General features: G+C 39.4%; 2 protein-coding genes across 3 annotated transcripts; one reads left to right on the top strand and one right to left on the bottom strand.

The window, feature by feature from the left end:
* Positions 1-4921: 4921 nt before the first annotated feature.
* LOC102706609 (receptor-like cytosolic serine/threonine-protein kinase RBK2) lies at positions 4922-8912 on the bottom strand. Its single transcript, XM_040529100.1, has 6 exons — positions 8801-8912; positions 8277-8701; positions 7678-7757; positions 6494-6632; positions 5850-6023; positions 4922-5328 (listed from the first exon to the last, which is right to left on the bottom strand). The coding sequence occupies exons 2-6, from the start codon at positions 8415-8417 to the stop codon at positions 5092-5094; spliced, it is 771 nt and encodes a 256-aa protein (XP_040385034.1). The 5' UTR covers positions 8418-8701; positions 8801-8912; the 3' UTR covers positions 4922-5091.
* A 2507-nt stretch (positions 8913-11419) lies between these two features.
* LOC102709688 (sugar transporter ERD6-like 16) lies at positions 11420-15214 on the top strand. Of its 2 annotated transcripts, none has more exons than XM_006663011.3 (17): positions 11420-11720; positions 11838-11900; positions 12056-12145; positions 12565-12624; positions 12698-12763; positions 12870-12935; positions 13044-13119; positions 13208-13272; positions 13360-13452; positions 13538-13703; positions 13785-13831; positions 13916-13978; positions 14081-14140; positions 14275-14328; positions 14418-14477; positions 14591-14705; positions 14821-15214. In XM_006663011.3, the coding sequence occupies exons 1-17, from the start codon at positions 11598-11600 to the stop codon at positions 14943-14945; spliced, it is 1392 nt and encodes a 463-aa protein (XP_006663074.1). In that variant the 5' UTR covers positions 11420-11597; the 3' UTR covers positions 14946-15214. The 2 variants fall into 2 exon arrangements, with proteins under 2 accessions (XP_006663074.1, XP_015698008.1); XM_015842522.2 differs by having other exon boundaries at positions 12562-12624; positions 14821-14967.
* The last annotated feature ends 30 nt before the right edge of the window (positions 15215-15244 follow it).

The raw sequence follows: 15244 nt of genomic DNA, 5'->3' as shown, positions 1-15244 counted from the left end.
TGACTATTTCATATTATAAATAATGAAATTAACTTTTATAAAATTAAAAATCTACTTTAGAAATATAATATGATTAATTCTATATTACATTTTTAATATATATATATATATATATATATATATATATATATATATATATATATATATATATATATATATATATATATATATATATATATACTATTTAACGGTTTGGAAAACATACACATGGAAACTGATAAATAATTTGGCAAAAGGACCGAAACTAAGTCGAACTGAGGTAGCCTTTTGCCTTGTGGAGAGCTTTTGAACTACTCATTAGATATATATATATATATATAGTATAAAACACACCATCTTATATGCTTATGTTTATAAACTAAAATTTAAATTTTAAACCATAAATTTAGAGTTGATTTTAAGGTTTTTTACCGAAGTTTATTTCCTATCACTGGCTTTAAGATTGTTAAGGCTATCTGTATTATACAGAAGTGTTATTCATAAATTATTTTTTGTTTGCAAATATATCGCTTGGCATGAAAAAGCAAAACAATCACCTCTAGTAGTTTATCATTTTATCTTACTATAGTGTAGTTTCATTCTTGTATCTTTCATCTTTTATCAAGCAAAAGAACACAACTATATATTAGATAGTAGTTGATAAAAGATGAAACATTATCTAATTTATTAGTTTATGTCTAATTATACAGGTTGTATACAATAAAATGATAAATCTAATGTTATATCAGTGATTTAAATAAGATAAACCACTGCCTCCGTCTCAATTTTACTGTTTTAACTAGTCCCGAAATAAGAAACAAATTTATTGGGAATAGATAAAGTAGAAACAATTATATTGGGATTTGATAAAGTGAAAGCTACTGTTCATTCTTTTTATTAATATATGTGTGATGAGTGAAAAATAAAATTATTTTGAAATAAATGGAGTAGTTCATTTACAAATCAAGCGAAACTGGGCTTTTTTAATTTGGTGTTTTCTACCATATTTAATACATTTTTATGTTCTATAATTATTATGTGTAACAAGTACATAAAGTTTTATGTAAAACAAGTTGTATACAGCTTAGGAGTATGTGTGTGGGCAGTAGACGAATAAAGAGATGATGACTGTTGTGCATGCCCTAGAGGTAAGGGGTGTTTGTTTATAGGGGCTAAACTTTTGTCTCTTATCACATCGGATATTTGACACTTATTATAAATTTATTATAAATAGTAAACGTAGACTATTAATAATCTCATCCATAATTAGACTAATTTGCGAGACGAATCTAATTAACCTAATTAATCCATAATTAGCCTATGTGATGCTACAGTAAACATTTGTTAATTATGGATTAATTAGGTTTAAAGAATTCGTCTCATGGATCAGCTCTCATTTATGAAATTAGTTTTCTTATTAGTCTATGTTTAATACTTTAAATTAGTGTCAAACATTCGATGTGACATGCGGCTAAAAAGTTCAGCCCCATCTAAACAACCCCTAGAGCAGGTATAATAGCAAGCTATAAGTCAACTATTAGCATATTTTAAAGGGATAAGAGGGGAGAGAGAAGGGAGGTGAGTTACTAATTTGTAGCCAGCTGCACACGGGCTCGAGACAAAATATGATTATGACATGTGGGATCATATATTGATGTTTTATATATAATTATTATATAAATTAACTATTAGATTGACAATATAAGAATTGGAGCTAGTGGTTGGCTATACTTGTTCTAACGAGCCAAAGAGCTTCCTAGTTATTCACATCAAATATCACTAGTGCCACACGTGGCATCCTACTGGCGCGGCCTAGCTGTACTGGGCCGTGCCACTGTGGCCACCACCACCCTTCGCCCTCTCCGATCTCCGTATCGCCATGTTGGCAGCAGGTACACGTCGGCACGTGTGGACAGTTGCTGCTGTTTCTCTTCCCCCACCCCCACTGACATGTGGTCCCGGGAACAAAAAAGGGTCCCCACATGTCACTGTCACCCCTAGGGGAGGACGAGGAAAAGGGCGCCGCTTTGACAGTCGCACAGGTTGGTCAAGCACACACAGTGAAGGCTGTAGCCTAACCTGTGTCACTGTCAGGTCGGTCCCACAGCTCCTGCACGAATCTCCAGGCTCCTGATGATCTGTTTTTCTTGTCCTTCTTTTTACCTTTCCTGGGGAGAAGTGACCATTAGGAGTAGATGACACTAAAAAGGGTGAGAATTTGCCCCAGTTTGGATTAGCTGCAGGTGCAGGAGCAGGGGGCTTTGGTTTTGCACTAATGATGGGTAGAACAAGAGAGACAAAAAGTGGATTATAAAGCATGTGAGCAATTGTGTTTGCTTGCTTTTACCCTAATGTCCCTATCAGGTCAGAGTATCTACCTGTCTGTCTATATGCATATGTGTATATATATCACCTTTTCTCTTGCATTACATGGCCTTTGATGCTGTCTGCAATGCTTGCATGCAGGCATGCTGGTTACTGTTAAGCTAGGCTCCAATGAACTCCATGTTTAGCTGATACATCCATGGATGCTGTGACAAATCACAAAGGATGCTAGTTCAGGTTTGTGTACCTTTTAACTTGATGAAGCAGCTCCGGAAGTGACATTTGAAACTATTGTCACGGATCATTCTAAACTATTTGTTAGTTTTATTTATCGAAATATTTAATTACCACTATGATAAAGTAGATAGACTGTGGTAGTAATCCAATCGTTAGATGTAAGAGCTCCTACATGTGAACAGTAAAAGTAATGAACCGGTGCATTGATTTCTGATGGGTTGGTTAGTTTTTCAGTGATTTGATTAGACGGCTACGTAATTGTAGTCGTCCTACTAACAGTATACTCATGTCTTGGCCTCCATGGCTCTATTGGAACTGCTATACATTGATTCTTGATAAGATGTATCTTGATTTTATATCAATAATGCTTTAGACAGTTTTGTAAATGTAGCAGCAGTATATTAGGTTGCTTTGTCGGTTTTCCAGTAATCTGATTAGACTTTGGTATGAAGTTTATTCATACTACCTTTTGGTTTTACTTCACAGCGATTGGTAACCATTGACTCCAGAGTAAATGTCTCTTTTGTCAGATTGCTTTCAGTTAGTAGATGGCTCTCATCGTTGTAAATTGTCCTGGCGAAATATTAGGTCATCTTGTCGTTTTTTCAGTAATTTAATTAGACTGTATTGATGCTATGTAAACCTATAACTGCTTACTACTACTGTAATTGCAAACTATTGGTTCCAGAGTAAATGTCTCATTTGTCAGAATGCTTTCAATTAGAAGTAGATTTGCTCTGTAGATGTGCTACAACTGTAATCATCTCTGTAATTTCTCCTTTTGTCAGCTGCTCGCCCAATCCTAGGCCAGATCGATCTATCCTACTATCTGCAGCTACATCTCTTTGTAGTACAATGTCTTTGCTGTTCCTGCTGTATTTGCCCAAGCATGTGAACAGCACACGCACCCGTATGAAAACTATAAATCTTCTGTCCTGAGAGGTAGGTTACAAATGGACAAGACCAAATTAAAGATTCAGCTCCTACCCTGAGGACAGTTCTCCATTTGCAGATTTGCATCCAGATACATCATACATGCAGCGAGTGCATGTACTCTACTTGCAGCACTACAGTACACCACACTAGTGCGTGCTCGTTCTGAAATACTCCAGTCTGAACCTGAAGCTTCGTCAGTGTTGGTTGCTCTTGCTGTATGCCGATACAACAATCTCTGCAGCATGTGTGCGTGCATGAATTTCAGTTAATGCATGCAGCGGTAGGGCGAGCCCAAATTAAAAACCAACCAAAACCAAATCGATCGGCGCATTGAATCGATCAGTGTGAGTCTGCAACCTGGTTACTGATGATTTACTACTGCTGTTGCTGCTGCTGTTAACTGATGCTGCTGCTACTACTACTGCTGCCTGCTTGTTCTTGGCAGGCAGTAATAGTAAGAGAGGTGGTAGTATTATTCAGGTTCAGAGTTTTGTTTTAATGAGCCATGGCACGCTGGAGTCCGGGGGGACCGAAACTCCTGCGATTTTGGAACGAAAGGTTCTTCAAATTTGAATCGTGTTTTCTTTTCTGTGATTTTGAACAGATTCAGAATGTTTTGGCGGAGGCACACTGGTAGATCGGAAAATTTTAGAAAAGAATTTTGGTCTGAAATTGTGGACGAGACATTCGTCAGTTTGGTGGTTAATTTTCTCACCGCCGCGTCCTGGTGAGGAAAGATAGCGATGTGCGTTGTTACTATGTCGCAGAGATTGCGCTGGTTTAATTTGCTTGGACAAAATATGTTGGTTAATTAAATGCACAGGGATTAATTAACTACGGAATGTATGCTTGGGATCATGCTGGCAAATTAAGCGCATTTGCAAGTAGATCAATTATTACTGTCTCCGGTCGTAAGATAGGCATAAGTTCCATATGCTTCCTATCTATAACCCCTCTGTACAAGACTCGGTCGTTTATTTTAATCAACTCGCTCGCCACGTTGATCTCATCGAAAAAAAGATAGGCATAAGTTAGGCTGATGCAGCATTAGATGAACGAAGAGACAATGATCAAGTCTTTTGTTAAGTTTATAATATCACATAGAACAATTAATCTGATGCAGATGCGTATAGATGATCGCTGTCTCACTGCATGCTATGGATTACGCTCCGAGCGGGGTTTAACTTTGGAGATTGAGCACACATATTTACATTGGAAAAGTTTATGATAAGTTACCGGCATTGTCTGGTCTATACCTGATACGCCATAAAACGGTGTATAAACAAACAAAAACAATTTATGCATAAACCTTTGATGTCTATATTATTCATGCTTTTAAAAGTAAATGCCGAGAAATAATTGAAAAAACAAAAGATCAATTTAAAGTTAAGTTCTAAACTCAGCTGATTAGAAGCTAAAACGTAAACATCTCTTAATTGCACGGTGGATTTGTTCGCTGAAATGCAAAATCAATCGCAGGGCCACCAAAATTTTGCCTTCTCAAATGACAAAAAATGTGTGAATCAGATCAAAATCTCACACGTACATTTCGATCAAAAAACAACATGAGAAAACCATAGGTACAAGTCAGGAAACGAACTCCATGTCTGCTAATTAATTACTGGTATGAACGACAGAGAGATGGTGATCTATTTCTGCTGACGTGGTGGTGTTCTCCCATTCGAAGTCGAAGGCGAGCGCCTCGTGGCGCCTCAGATCGTCCAGCTGGCGCCTCGTGGCGGAATCCTGGCCGTTCGTTACGTGGCGATCGACGGCGCGATGGTCCGTCGCCGTTCTTCTGGGCCCCTCGCTTTGTCGATGCTCTTCGTTTCCTTGGAGAATACGTGTAATCTACACAAACAAAAGGGGTTGACTCTATATTTCAAACACAATAAGATTAATTCTTACCATCTTCATTTCACAAATAAATTTTTTTAGTATTATCTAAATACATAAGGATATGGTACTAATCAATTGAGACATATCTAAAATATATATTAATTAATAAATAAATGTAGATATAGCTAAAAACTCTTACAGGACAGCAGGGAGTACTTCATGTAACAAGAATTAGGACTTAACACTTATTAAAGTCAAGATGGATTGTGTAAGATGTCATTAAAAAAATTCTGTATCCTATTCTTGATTTGTTATGCCTAATTGGTATGAGGAATTTCAAGTCTATCGGGGGGTTATCTTTAGAGTGTTTAAAAGAAAAAGATTAAACGGCATATTTACAAATAGAAAATAATTTATGAATAAAAGATAAAGTTAGAAAATAAATTTCGACAAAAAAACATAAAAAAATAATTTATGAAAGTTAAGATGGAAACTGTTGGGCCGGCCGACACAAATGAACATACTGTACGTACCTGGCTCATCTGCGGCCGGAGCTCCGGCGAGGCGTGGATGCAGAGCTTGGCGGCGCAGGCGACGCTGGCCAGCTGCTCGCCGTCGTACCGCCCGCCGAGCGCAGGGTCAACCATCTTCCTCACCGCCGCGTCGCCGTCGCCGTCGCCGTCGCCGGAGTCCAGGAACGGCCTCGCCTGAGCTCACGTGGACACGCACGCCGCCATGAATGATCAGTTTGATGATTGGCTGGTGCCAAATGCATGCATACACGCACATGTGCAAGAAATCAAGACGGGCGGAATCGTACTCGTACGATCGAGATGGATGGGGGAGACAGGCGATCACCCCTATCTTTTCGCTTAAACTTATGTTTATAAACAAAAAAAATTTAAATATTTAACATTAAATTAAATTTGAAGTTGATTTTTTTTTATTTTTTCACCGAAGTTTATTTTGCAGTCTTGTATTTTAAATTACTAAGAATACATGTATAAAATTTTTATTACTAAATTATTTTTCATTTACAAATATATTTTTTTAATGAAAAAACAAGCGATCTGTGGTACGGATGTTGGAAGAGAAGGAAGCTAGCTCGTAGGTGGTATTATGGTAGGTTGGTGATGGTAGCTGAGCTATGTAATGGACGGCGTGCGTGCGTGCGTACCCATGTGAGGAGGCTGAGCTTCTTCTTGGCGTCAATGGCGCGGCGGCCGGTGAGGAGCTCCAGGAGGACGACGCCGTAGGCGAACACGTCCGTCTTCTCGTTGAAGATGCCGTGCGACGTGTACTCCGGCGGCAAGTACCTGAAAACCTATCTTTATTTCTTCTAGATATGATGTTGCTATATATACGTACAGTCATCAGAAATTGAATCAATCTTTAATGACTAAATTTCGTAAAACTATAAGTGTTTTGATCAAATTATTATAAAACATCGATTTAAGGTGATGTATTATAAAACTACAGGTTTAGCACTAAACTTATCACAAAACTACAGAAACTACAGATTTTTAGTATTGAAATTTATACAAAAGTATGTATTTTAGAGTTTAAATCCATGACTACTATTGTGTTGGAGCTATGAACATTAAAGTTTTGTGATAGAATTAGAGATTTGTTTTGGTTCAGCAAAAAGTATCTTGAGGTACTGGTACCTCGAGGTACCAAATCATTTTCGGTCGTTGGATCTAACCATACACATCCTACTCAGTTAGATCCAACGGTGAAAAATGATTTGGTACGTCAAGCTATCGATACCTCGAGATATTTTTTATTGGACTGAAGCAAATCTCATAGAATTAACACTAAAACTGTATTTCTAGGATAACTTTGCTACTAAATACTACCTCCGTTTTACAACGTAAGATGTTTGACTTTTTTGGTTGCAACGTTTGGTCATTCGTCTTATTTAAAAATTTAGTACAAATATAAAAAATGACAAGTCGTGCTTAAAGTTCTTTTGATGATAAAGTAAGTCACAAGAAAAAATAAATGATATTTCTATAATTTTTTAAATAAGACAAATGGTCAAACATTACAAGCAAAAAAGTCAAACATCTTACATTATAAAACGGAGGAAGTATGTAGTTTCGTGATACCCAATATAAAAGCACTAGTTTTATGATAAACTTAGTGCACTAGATCTGTAGTTTTGTGATTTCAACGGATTAAATATGTAGTTCCATAATATTTTAGTAAAAGTATATGTAGTATTGTGAAATGTACTCATCTTGAATTGATCCCTTGTAACGCAACTAATTATAAATGCGGGTCAGCAAAAAGCATAAAAAATGAAAATTTTGCATCTGAATTAAATGATAAAAGTATTCATGGTGATTTGAGACACACCCGAATGTGCCTTCGAAGGTGGTCACTTGGTAATGCGTCATGTTGGGCGGCAGCCATTTCGCGAGCCCAAAATCACATATCTGAAAATTAAGCCCAAAAATCAAAATCACCGTATGCACATTAAGCAAGGCCTAATCAAGACTGTGTTTTCCCTTTTGAACACAATGGCCACACTTATCTCTGTTTTTTTTAATACATAAACATACTGATTTAATATTCTTCTTACTCAAATATTTAGCACAAATATGCTGTGTTTGAAGTGATTTAAGTAAAATGGAGGTTATCTACTTATCTGTGCTGCCTCGTGTTTTGTTTAGAATACTTTTAACGAGTCACAACAAAATACATTATACTTATAAATAATTAAGTAAGATAAATTATCAAACGCTGATATAAAAATATCAAAGCACCACATATATATCTAAAACAGAGGAGTAATTACCTGTATCAACATTTGCAAATTACCTACCTTTACAATTTAATTTGAAAAACTATGCGCTGAAATTTAAAATCTTTGCACGCAGTTCAAGCAGAGTAATTTAAAATTTTCAAAATTCAAATTTTTTTGGGGGTGTTTGAAGTTAGTAGTTATGTTTTACCATTGGCTCGTAGTCGTCTTTGAGCAGGATGTTGGCCGGCTTGACGTCGCGGTGGACGATCCGCCGCGCGCACCTCTCGTGGAGGTACTCCAGCCCGCGCGCGGCGCCCACGGCCACCCTGTACCTCGCGTCCCACGGCATCGCCTCCTCGCCGGCGCCGGCGCCGTGCAGCCTCCCGGAGAGGCAGCCGATGCGGGAGAAGGGGAACACCAGGTGCTCGCCGCCGTCCACGCCGACGCCGACCAGCCTCGCGATGTTCGGGTGGCTCAGGCTCACCACCTGGCCCAGCTCCGACAGGAAGCTCTCCACCCGCCCGCCCGTGTCCTGCGCCGCCGCCGCCGATAGCCGCTTCACCGCCACCAGCTCGCCGCCGGGGAGGCATCCCCGGTACACCTTCGCGTGGCCTCCTCTGCCGACGACGTTCTCTGCATCCATGCACACGCGCGCGTCTGATCAGTTCTTGATCGAGCTCGAGCTCTCTCTCGATCGGAGACGTCGATGGAGACGACGGCGAGCGGCGCCACCTTTGCTGAAGTTGCGGGTGGCCTTCTTGAGCTCGGCGAGGGAGAAGGTGCGGATGGGCGGCCTGACGGCGCAGGCTTGACTCCCGTCGGCCGGCGCCGCCGCGCTCGCCGCCCACTGCCACGCGCCGCCGCCGCGGATGCTGAAGCGCCGGAGGAGGGTCGACGGCATCGTCGGCGCCAGCGACGGGAGCCGCCGCATGGTCCTCGACCTCCACGCCTCCGCCACGCCCTTCCACGGCTGCCTCTCCTGCCGCGCCGGCGGCGTGCACGGCTCGTCGTCCGACGTGCTGCCGGACGCCGTCGCCGTCGTCCCCACACTGTGGCCGCTGTCTGTCGTCGCCGTCGTCCCCGCACTGTAGCCGCTGCTGTCCGCCGTCGCCGTGGTGCTTTCGCCGCCGTCGAGGACGCTTCTCGGTGACACCGCCTCGTCGCTGCTGCTCCGCCGCGACGGCTCGCCGTTGCCGGAGCGACCTTTCTTGTTCAAGATATCACTGTGCATATTTCCACAGATTCTTTGATCGATCATAAGCAAAGAAATAACATAAATTAACCAATTAAACTGGACTTAACTTACAGAAAAACAAAAGCAAAAATCTTTACCAATTGACAAGATCAGAGACGCCATTCTGCAACTCCATCTCCATAAAAAAAAATTCGGCTAATTAATCTGCCATCATCGTGGCTTGCAATTCATGAGTAATTAGTTGATAAATGAAATTCCCTGTCCATATTACTTTTCTGCATGCAAGAAACAAATCACTTCTCTTCTTCTTTTGGTTAATCGTTTTGGTTTTGGGGAATTAAGATGCATGAGAGAACAGGGGATCGAGTTGTTTTGGGGCCTTCAAATTTTGGCGCGATATCTACGCAAGGCCTCTTCTTCAACTTGGATAATGAGCTGGAGTTTCAGCTCGGTTTTGAACAATAGAAATTTTACAGGAAACCATCCAATTCAACTCTGTTTCATATGAACATAAAAAATTCCACACGTTTCAAACGGGGCCTCACAGGTTGGCTGTTACAGAAAAAGAACAAACTAAAAAGCGTCATGGTTAGATGGATAACCTTGTAGTTTATGGTGAGCTGTTATCCACGAGATTATAGTATTGTATTTTTCTATCTTTTCATCAACACACAGAGGAGTAATTAGGAAATGAGGGGTGATTGTTTGGCATGAAAGTTCAAATAGTATATTTGCAGATGAAAAATAATTTGTTAATAAAACTTTTATATACGTATTTTTAACGATCTAACAGCCAATGCTAGAAAATAAACTTCGGTGAAAAACCTCAAAATCAACTCTAAATTAAAAGTCAAAAATTCAAGTTTTGGCTTATAAGTAGAAGCAGAAGCGAAAAGAGAAGGGTGAAAAAAAGTTCCAACTTATAGAATGTCTACATTCACCTCTAAAAGTTGGTTTATTTTAGAAGAAAGAGAGTATCAATTTCATCTGTCTCCATTTGGTACTTGATAATTAAGGGGGGATCGACTAGTTGATTTTAATAAGATTGCGATGTTATATCTCTAAAAAAGTACATTATGATATATGCTTGTTGCTAGTCATTGCTTCGGAAGTATAGAAATATCTGTCCTAATGATGCTTCTGAAATACAAATGGGTTGATGGTCTGGGCCTGTCAAATCGTCAGTTAGAAAACAATTCTCGACTCATATCTGACTCAGACTCGACCATATTCTTTCAAACTTGACCTTAATTATACAGTAAAAAAACTCATCAGCACCTACCATTAGCACCAGCAGATGACAGAAGTGTTGTGCATGTGCATCAACGTGATCACATTTCAACAATGATCGATGATACACCAAAGATTCATCCCCGAATAGCTTGGGGATGTGCTACTTGGTATACAGTATATAGCATCTCCATAGTTCTTGCCATGTTTGTTTCCTATTGATCTCTTTGTCTGCATGAGCTGTCCATTGGTAAATTACTCATCAGACAGCTCCAGATCCATGTGGGTAATCAAGTGTTTACTTTGTTTATGCCTTGATGACAAAAATTAGCCATGTTCTCCCACCAAAATAGAGAAAACCAACCTAATTGTAAATTTGAACTTTGCATCGAGTTCCATATTACTATATTTCCATCAAATCAGACATGTACGTCCTTATTCCAAATTTAAATTAAAGAACTTGCAGTTTGTAAATTAAAGATGTCAAGATCAGTAGTTGCTACAATCATGACCTTTGGCATTTGTTTGCATCCTTACATATCAGACCGAATTATCGAAAATTGACAATACAGCGACTAAATTCCATATACGAACAACAAAAATATTGTTCTTCTACAACATGTTTCACAAGGAACAGTGCATGTATGTCACTCCATTCCTCAATGTCATGTGGATCTGAACTCACATGTTACAAGACAACTGGAGATATGCAAATAATTCAGCCGCAATCCTTCTCATTTTACACCATAAAGTATTTTTTTGCCCAAACTGATTCTGCTTTTTCTAAAGAAATGGTTGGATATAAGCCAGAAAACTCCAGATCTGGCAGCTTGTAGAAAATTCTAAATTTCTAAGCAAAGCAAGTGTCCAGCTTGTGCCATCCATCTCCCAATAAAACTGGAAGCCTTAATACCCATGGAACACATGCATAAGCTTCAAGGTTAAGCACTCTGATCACTCTCTCATGCACAGTTAGTTACACGTACAGTGTTGATAAGTATATATGCAGCTTGGCAGCAGAGCTGAAGATTGTAGCTTCATTTCAAGCAAGAACTGAAAAAAGTTCCAGTTTTTTTGCATCAGTTAGCAGCAAAGGCCGTAGCCATGGGAGCTTCCAGTTGTGCAAGCGAGCCCCTCCTTCCCCGGCCCGGCGGCGATGGATCGCTGGCCATGGTCATCGCCAGCACCGGCGTCGCCGTGCTCGGCTCCTTCGTCTTCGGCGTCTCGGTGAGTTCATTGCTAATAGCATTTCTCACATCTTGGAAAGGCATAAACCAGAATAGGATTGGAGAACACTTGTGATTTCTGAATTATCAAATGCATTGGCATGCAATGCTCTTGCAGATTGGCTACTCAGCACCAACTCAGTCGAAGATCAGAGAGGATCTTCAGCTTTCGCTCTCCGAGGTGCCGAATTATTCGCTACTTCACTCAAATAGTATATCTGAATTTTGTGGCAATGTCATTCTTAACCGAAGTGCTACTTCTGAACAAGTTTCCGAAAAAGAGGAGGGCTATGTCATTTTCAGTTCCTGATCATGCTGTCCTGCTATTCTCCGCAGTACTCGGTTTTCGGATCAATAATAACGATCGGGGCAATGATAGGAGCAGTTGCAAGTGGGCACCTTGCTGACGTTACCGGAAGAAAAGGGGTATATATTATATATATAAGCCTGAATAATCTTTTCTTGACAATGCATCAAGAGTTATAATTCATTAAATAGTTTGCCTATGAAAATGTTTGTGATAATTCATCAAGAGTTCTATAATCATTAACTACAGGGCAACTTTCCGGTACATTTTACTAGTATTATACTATCAGTAGAAAAATGTATTTTTGTACTTTGTTAATTACTTGATTAGCGGTATTTTGTAATTTTGTTTTTTCAATAATGATCACAATAAAGAGAACGATATTACCCATTCATATTTCTACTACACCTAATATTGTTGGTAGTATAATTTAATCATAGCCATCCGATAAAAATAGATCAGCGGTATAGATTAAATTCTACTACCAGTAAAATGCACCGGAATCGACCCCTAACTATAAGATTTGTGATGGAAGCAGGCAATGAGGGCTTCTGCTCTTGCTTGCATTGTCGGTTGGCTTGCAATCTTCTTTGCACAGGTAAGTTTTTCATCTTCTGCTGTACATAAGTCAGATTGTCATTCAACTGCTTAACTGATTCACAACTTTTCAGAGTGCTGTTTCACTTGATTTTGGGAGATTCTGCACAGGATTTGGAGTAGGAGTATTTTCATATGTGGTATGAATTATCAGTAAAGGACATCACTTAAATACTGCTATTGTTCAGTGAATCATCCGAAAGATATTGCTTAGCATCACTGACAGGGGCTCTTGTAACCGGACAGGTACCTGTTTTTATAGCAGAAATAGCTCCGAAAGCTCTTCGCGGTGGACTTACAACACTGAACCAGGTAATATTTTCTTTTAAAGAAACTAAACAACCTGAAGTTCTGCGACACAGTGCTTCAGAAAGATTTGTTGAACTAGTATTTGAAATCAAATTTGTGTTTGAATTGCAGTTGCTGGTGTGCACTGGCTTATCTGTTACTTATATTGTCGGTACAATGGTGACATGGCGCATGTTAGTCATAGCAGGTACTATATTCATACGAAAAATCTCATACTATCATCTGTTCATGTTACAGCAATGTAGTTATAACTTCTGTTCTTGATATGTACACAGGACTTGTTCCCTCCATTGCTCTCATAATTGGTCTGTTCTTCATTCCTGAATCCCCTCGGTGGCTGGTAAGATGCTGAACATTTGAAAAAATATATCAAGATTTTATTCTAAATTATCAATGTAACAACTCAGTGCCAAAATCAAAATCTCAGGCAAAGGTTGGACGGCAAAAGGAGTTTGAAATAGCACTCCAACGCCTCCGCGGGAAAGATGCGGATGTGTCCATTGAAGCTGCAGAGATCAAGGTTTCACATCATTAACAGTACATTGTAAGACACAATTATGCTGAAGAAACTTATGACATAATCAGCAATTACTCAATGTATGCAGGAATTCATTGAGACCATTGAAAACCTTCCAAAGGCTGGAGTTCAGGATCTTTTCAACAGAGCCTACATCCGTCCTGCCATTGTTGGTGTTGGCCTGATGGTTTTCCAGCAGTTTGTAGGAATTAATGGAATCCTATTCTATGCCAGTGAAACTTTTGTATCAGCTGGTAAAGTCGCAATTTTTTTCACACTTCGAAACACTTGACTTTTGTCAGTTTTGAGACTAATTTGTTAGTTCATTACTTCAGGGTTTGCTTCAGGAGACCTAGGAACAATCTTGATGGGGTGTATCCAGGTGAAAATAATAGACATGTGCAGACTTTGATCAAAATTTACCTATTGACAAGTAAATGATTTGACTGCTAGCTGCTAATAACAGGCACCGATCACAGCAGTCGGAGCATTACTGATGGACAGAAGTGGCAGAAGACCACTGTTGTTGGTCAGTACACTGAAATCTTCTGTACTTTGGAATGTTAATGAAGAAACTACTGAAAATATAGGCAAAAAAATTACTTTAGCCTTTTCTTTTTTGTCTCTCCAGATTTCAACATCAGGACTCCTAATTGGCTCTCTCATGTCAGCGATATCCTTCTACCTAAAGGTAATATTTTGCAAGTTCTAGTAATTTGATAGTCTCTTAATCCTTTATGCCCATTTTTAATTTTCTTCGGAGAAAGCGCCCATTTTTGCTGTATTGAGAAATCTAATGTGAAGAAGATTGTTCATTTGTTTTAGATTCATGGGCTTTTCTTGGAGCAAGTGCCTATCATCGCACTCACTGGCATATTGGTACAGCGAAAAATTATTCACTGTTCAATTAAGTCATAATTTATCTGAAGTTCAGTTCATGCTAAAATCCATTTTCATTACTGAAACAGATTTACATTGCTAGCTACTCAATAGGAATGGGGGCAGTACCATGGGTCATAATGTCAGAGGTAGAGTGGCAAACGTTTCGCCACCAAATTTCTATGTCTTCTTTGAAGATTTTATCAAATAGTAAACGAATTTGGCGTAACATTCGCATGTTTGTTTTTTGTGTTGGATGCAGATATTTCCCATAAATATAAAAGGAATTGGTGGAAGCTTTGTGACCCTGGTGAACTGGTCCGGTTCATGGGCAGTTTCTTTTGCCTTCAACTTCTTCATGAGCTGGAGTTCTTCAGGTGAGCTCAATCTGCAGCTATGTTTAGCTGCTAACTTTAAACCTGTCTTCGGTTACAAACTTGAAAAGTTATCAAGTTGGAGATTCTCAGGTGTTATAACTTGTGATTCATGCAGGGACATTCTTCGTTTTTGCATTAGTTTGCGCCGTGGCCATTCTGTTCATTGTAAAGGCAGTGCCAGAGACAAAAGGCAAAACTCTGGAGGAGATTCAAGCCTCAATGAATAGTAGTAGCACATAGTTGCCAAAGGGGCAAACAGAAGCCCTGGCACTCTTTTTGTCGATCCATGCACTTGTTGAGGGCATGTATCCGTATGACAGATCTTTTCTGCTCTGTAATAGAATTCAGTTCATCTGCTTCTGTTACCTCTTTCAAACAGTGGAACATAAATATAGTGAAATAAAAGGCTGAGATCAATAGAATTTGAGTTTGACAACCAGAGGACCTTTTTACATGAGACAGCTAATTTTGTTCTACTTTTCTGATGGGAGCATGAACAACACAATTACAAGCTGGTACTTTCGATTTAGTGAATTGAT

This window comes from Oryza brachyantha, chromosome 11 (assembly GCF_000231095.2).
Source record: "Oryza brachyantha chromosome 11, ObraRS2, whole genome shotgun sequence".
Lineage (NCBI taxonomy): Eukaryota > Viridiplantae > Streptophyta > Magnoliopsida > Poales > Poaceae > Oryza > Oryza brachyantha.
Note: the sequence above shows the minus strand (reverse complement) of the source record. Positions and strands in the feature narration are given on the sequence as shown.

Bases quoted from the DNA above. Each gene is read 5' to 3' on its own strand.
- LOC102706609 (XM_040529100.1), bottom strand. From the start codon at position 8,417: ATGCCGTGGGACGCGAGGTACAGGGTGGCCGTGGGCGCCGCGCGCGGG. The intron at 6,633-7,677 runs GTGTGTCTCAAA...ATAGGTTTTCAG, and splicing joins ACCTTCGAAGGCACATTCGG to GTACTTGCCGCCGGAGTACA. The intron at 6,024-6,493 runs GTACGCACGCAC...ACGTGAGCTCAG, and splicing joins AGCTCAGCCTCCTCACATGG to GCGAGGCCGTTCCTGGACTC.
- LOC102709688 (XM_015842522.2), top strand. From the start codon at position 11,598: ATGGGAGCTTCCAGTTGTGCAAGCGAGCCCCTCCTTCCCCGGCCCGGC. The intron at 13,120-13,207 runs GTACTATATTCA...ATATGTACACAG, and splicing joins GCGCATGTTAGTCATAGCAG to GACTTGTTCCCTCCATTGCT. The intron at 14,478-14,590 runs GTAGAGTGGCAA...TGTTGGATGCAG, and splicing joins CATGGGTCATAATGTCAGAG to ATATTTCCCATAAATATAAA.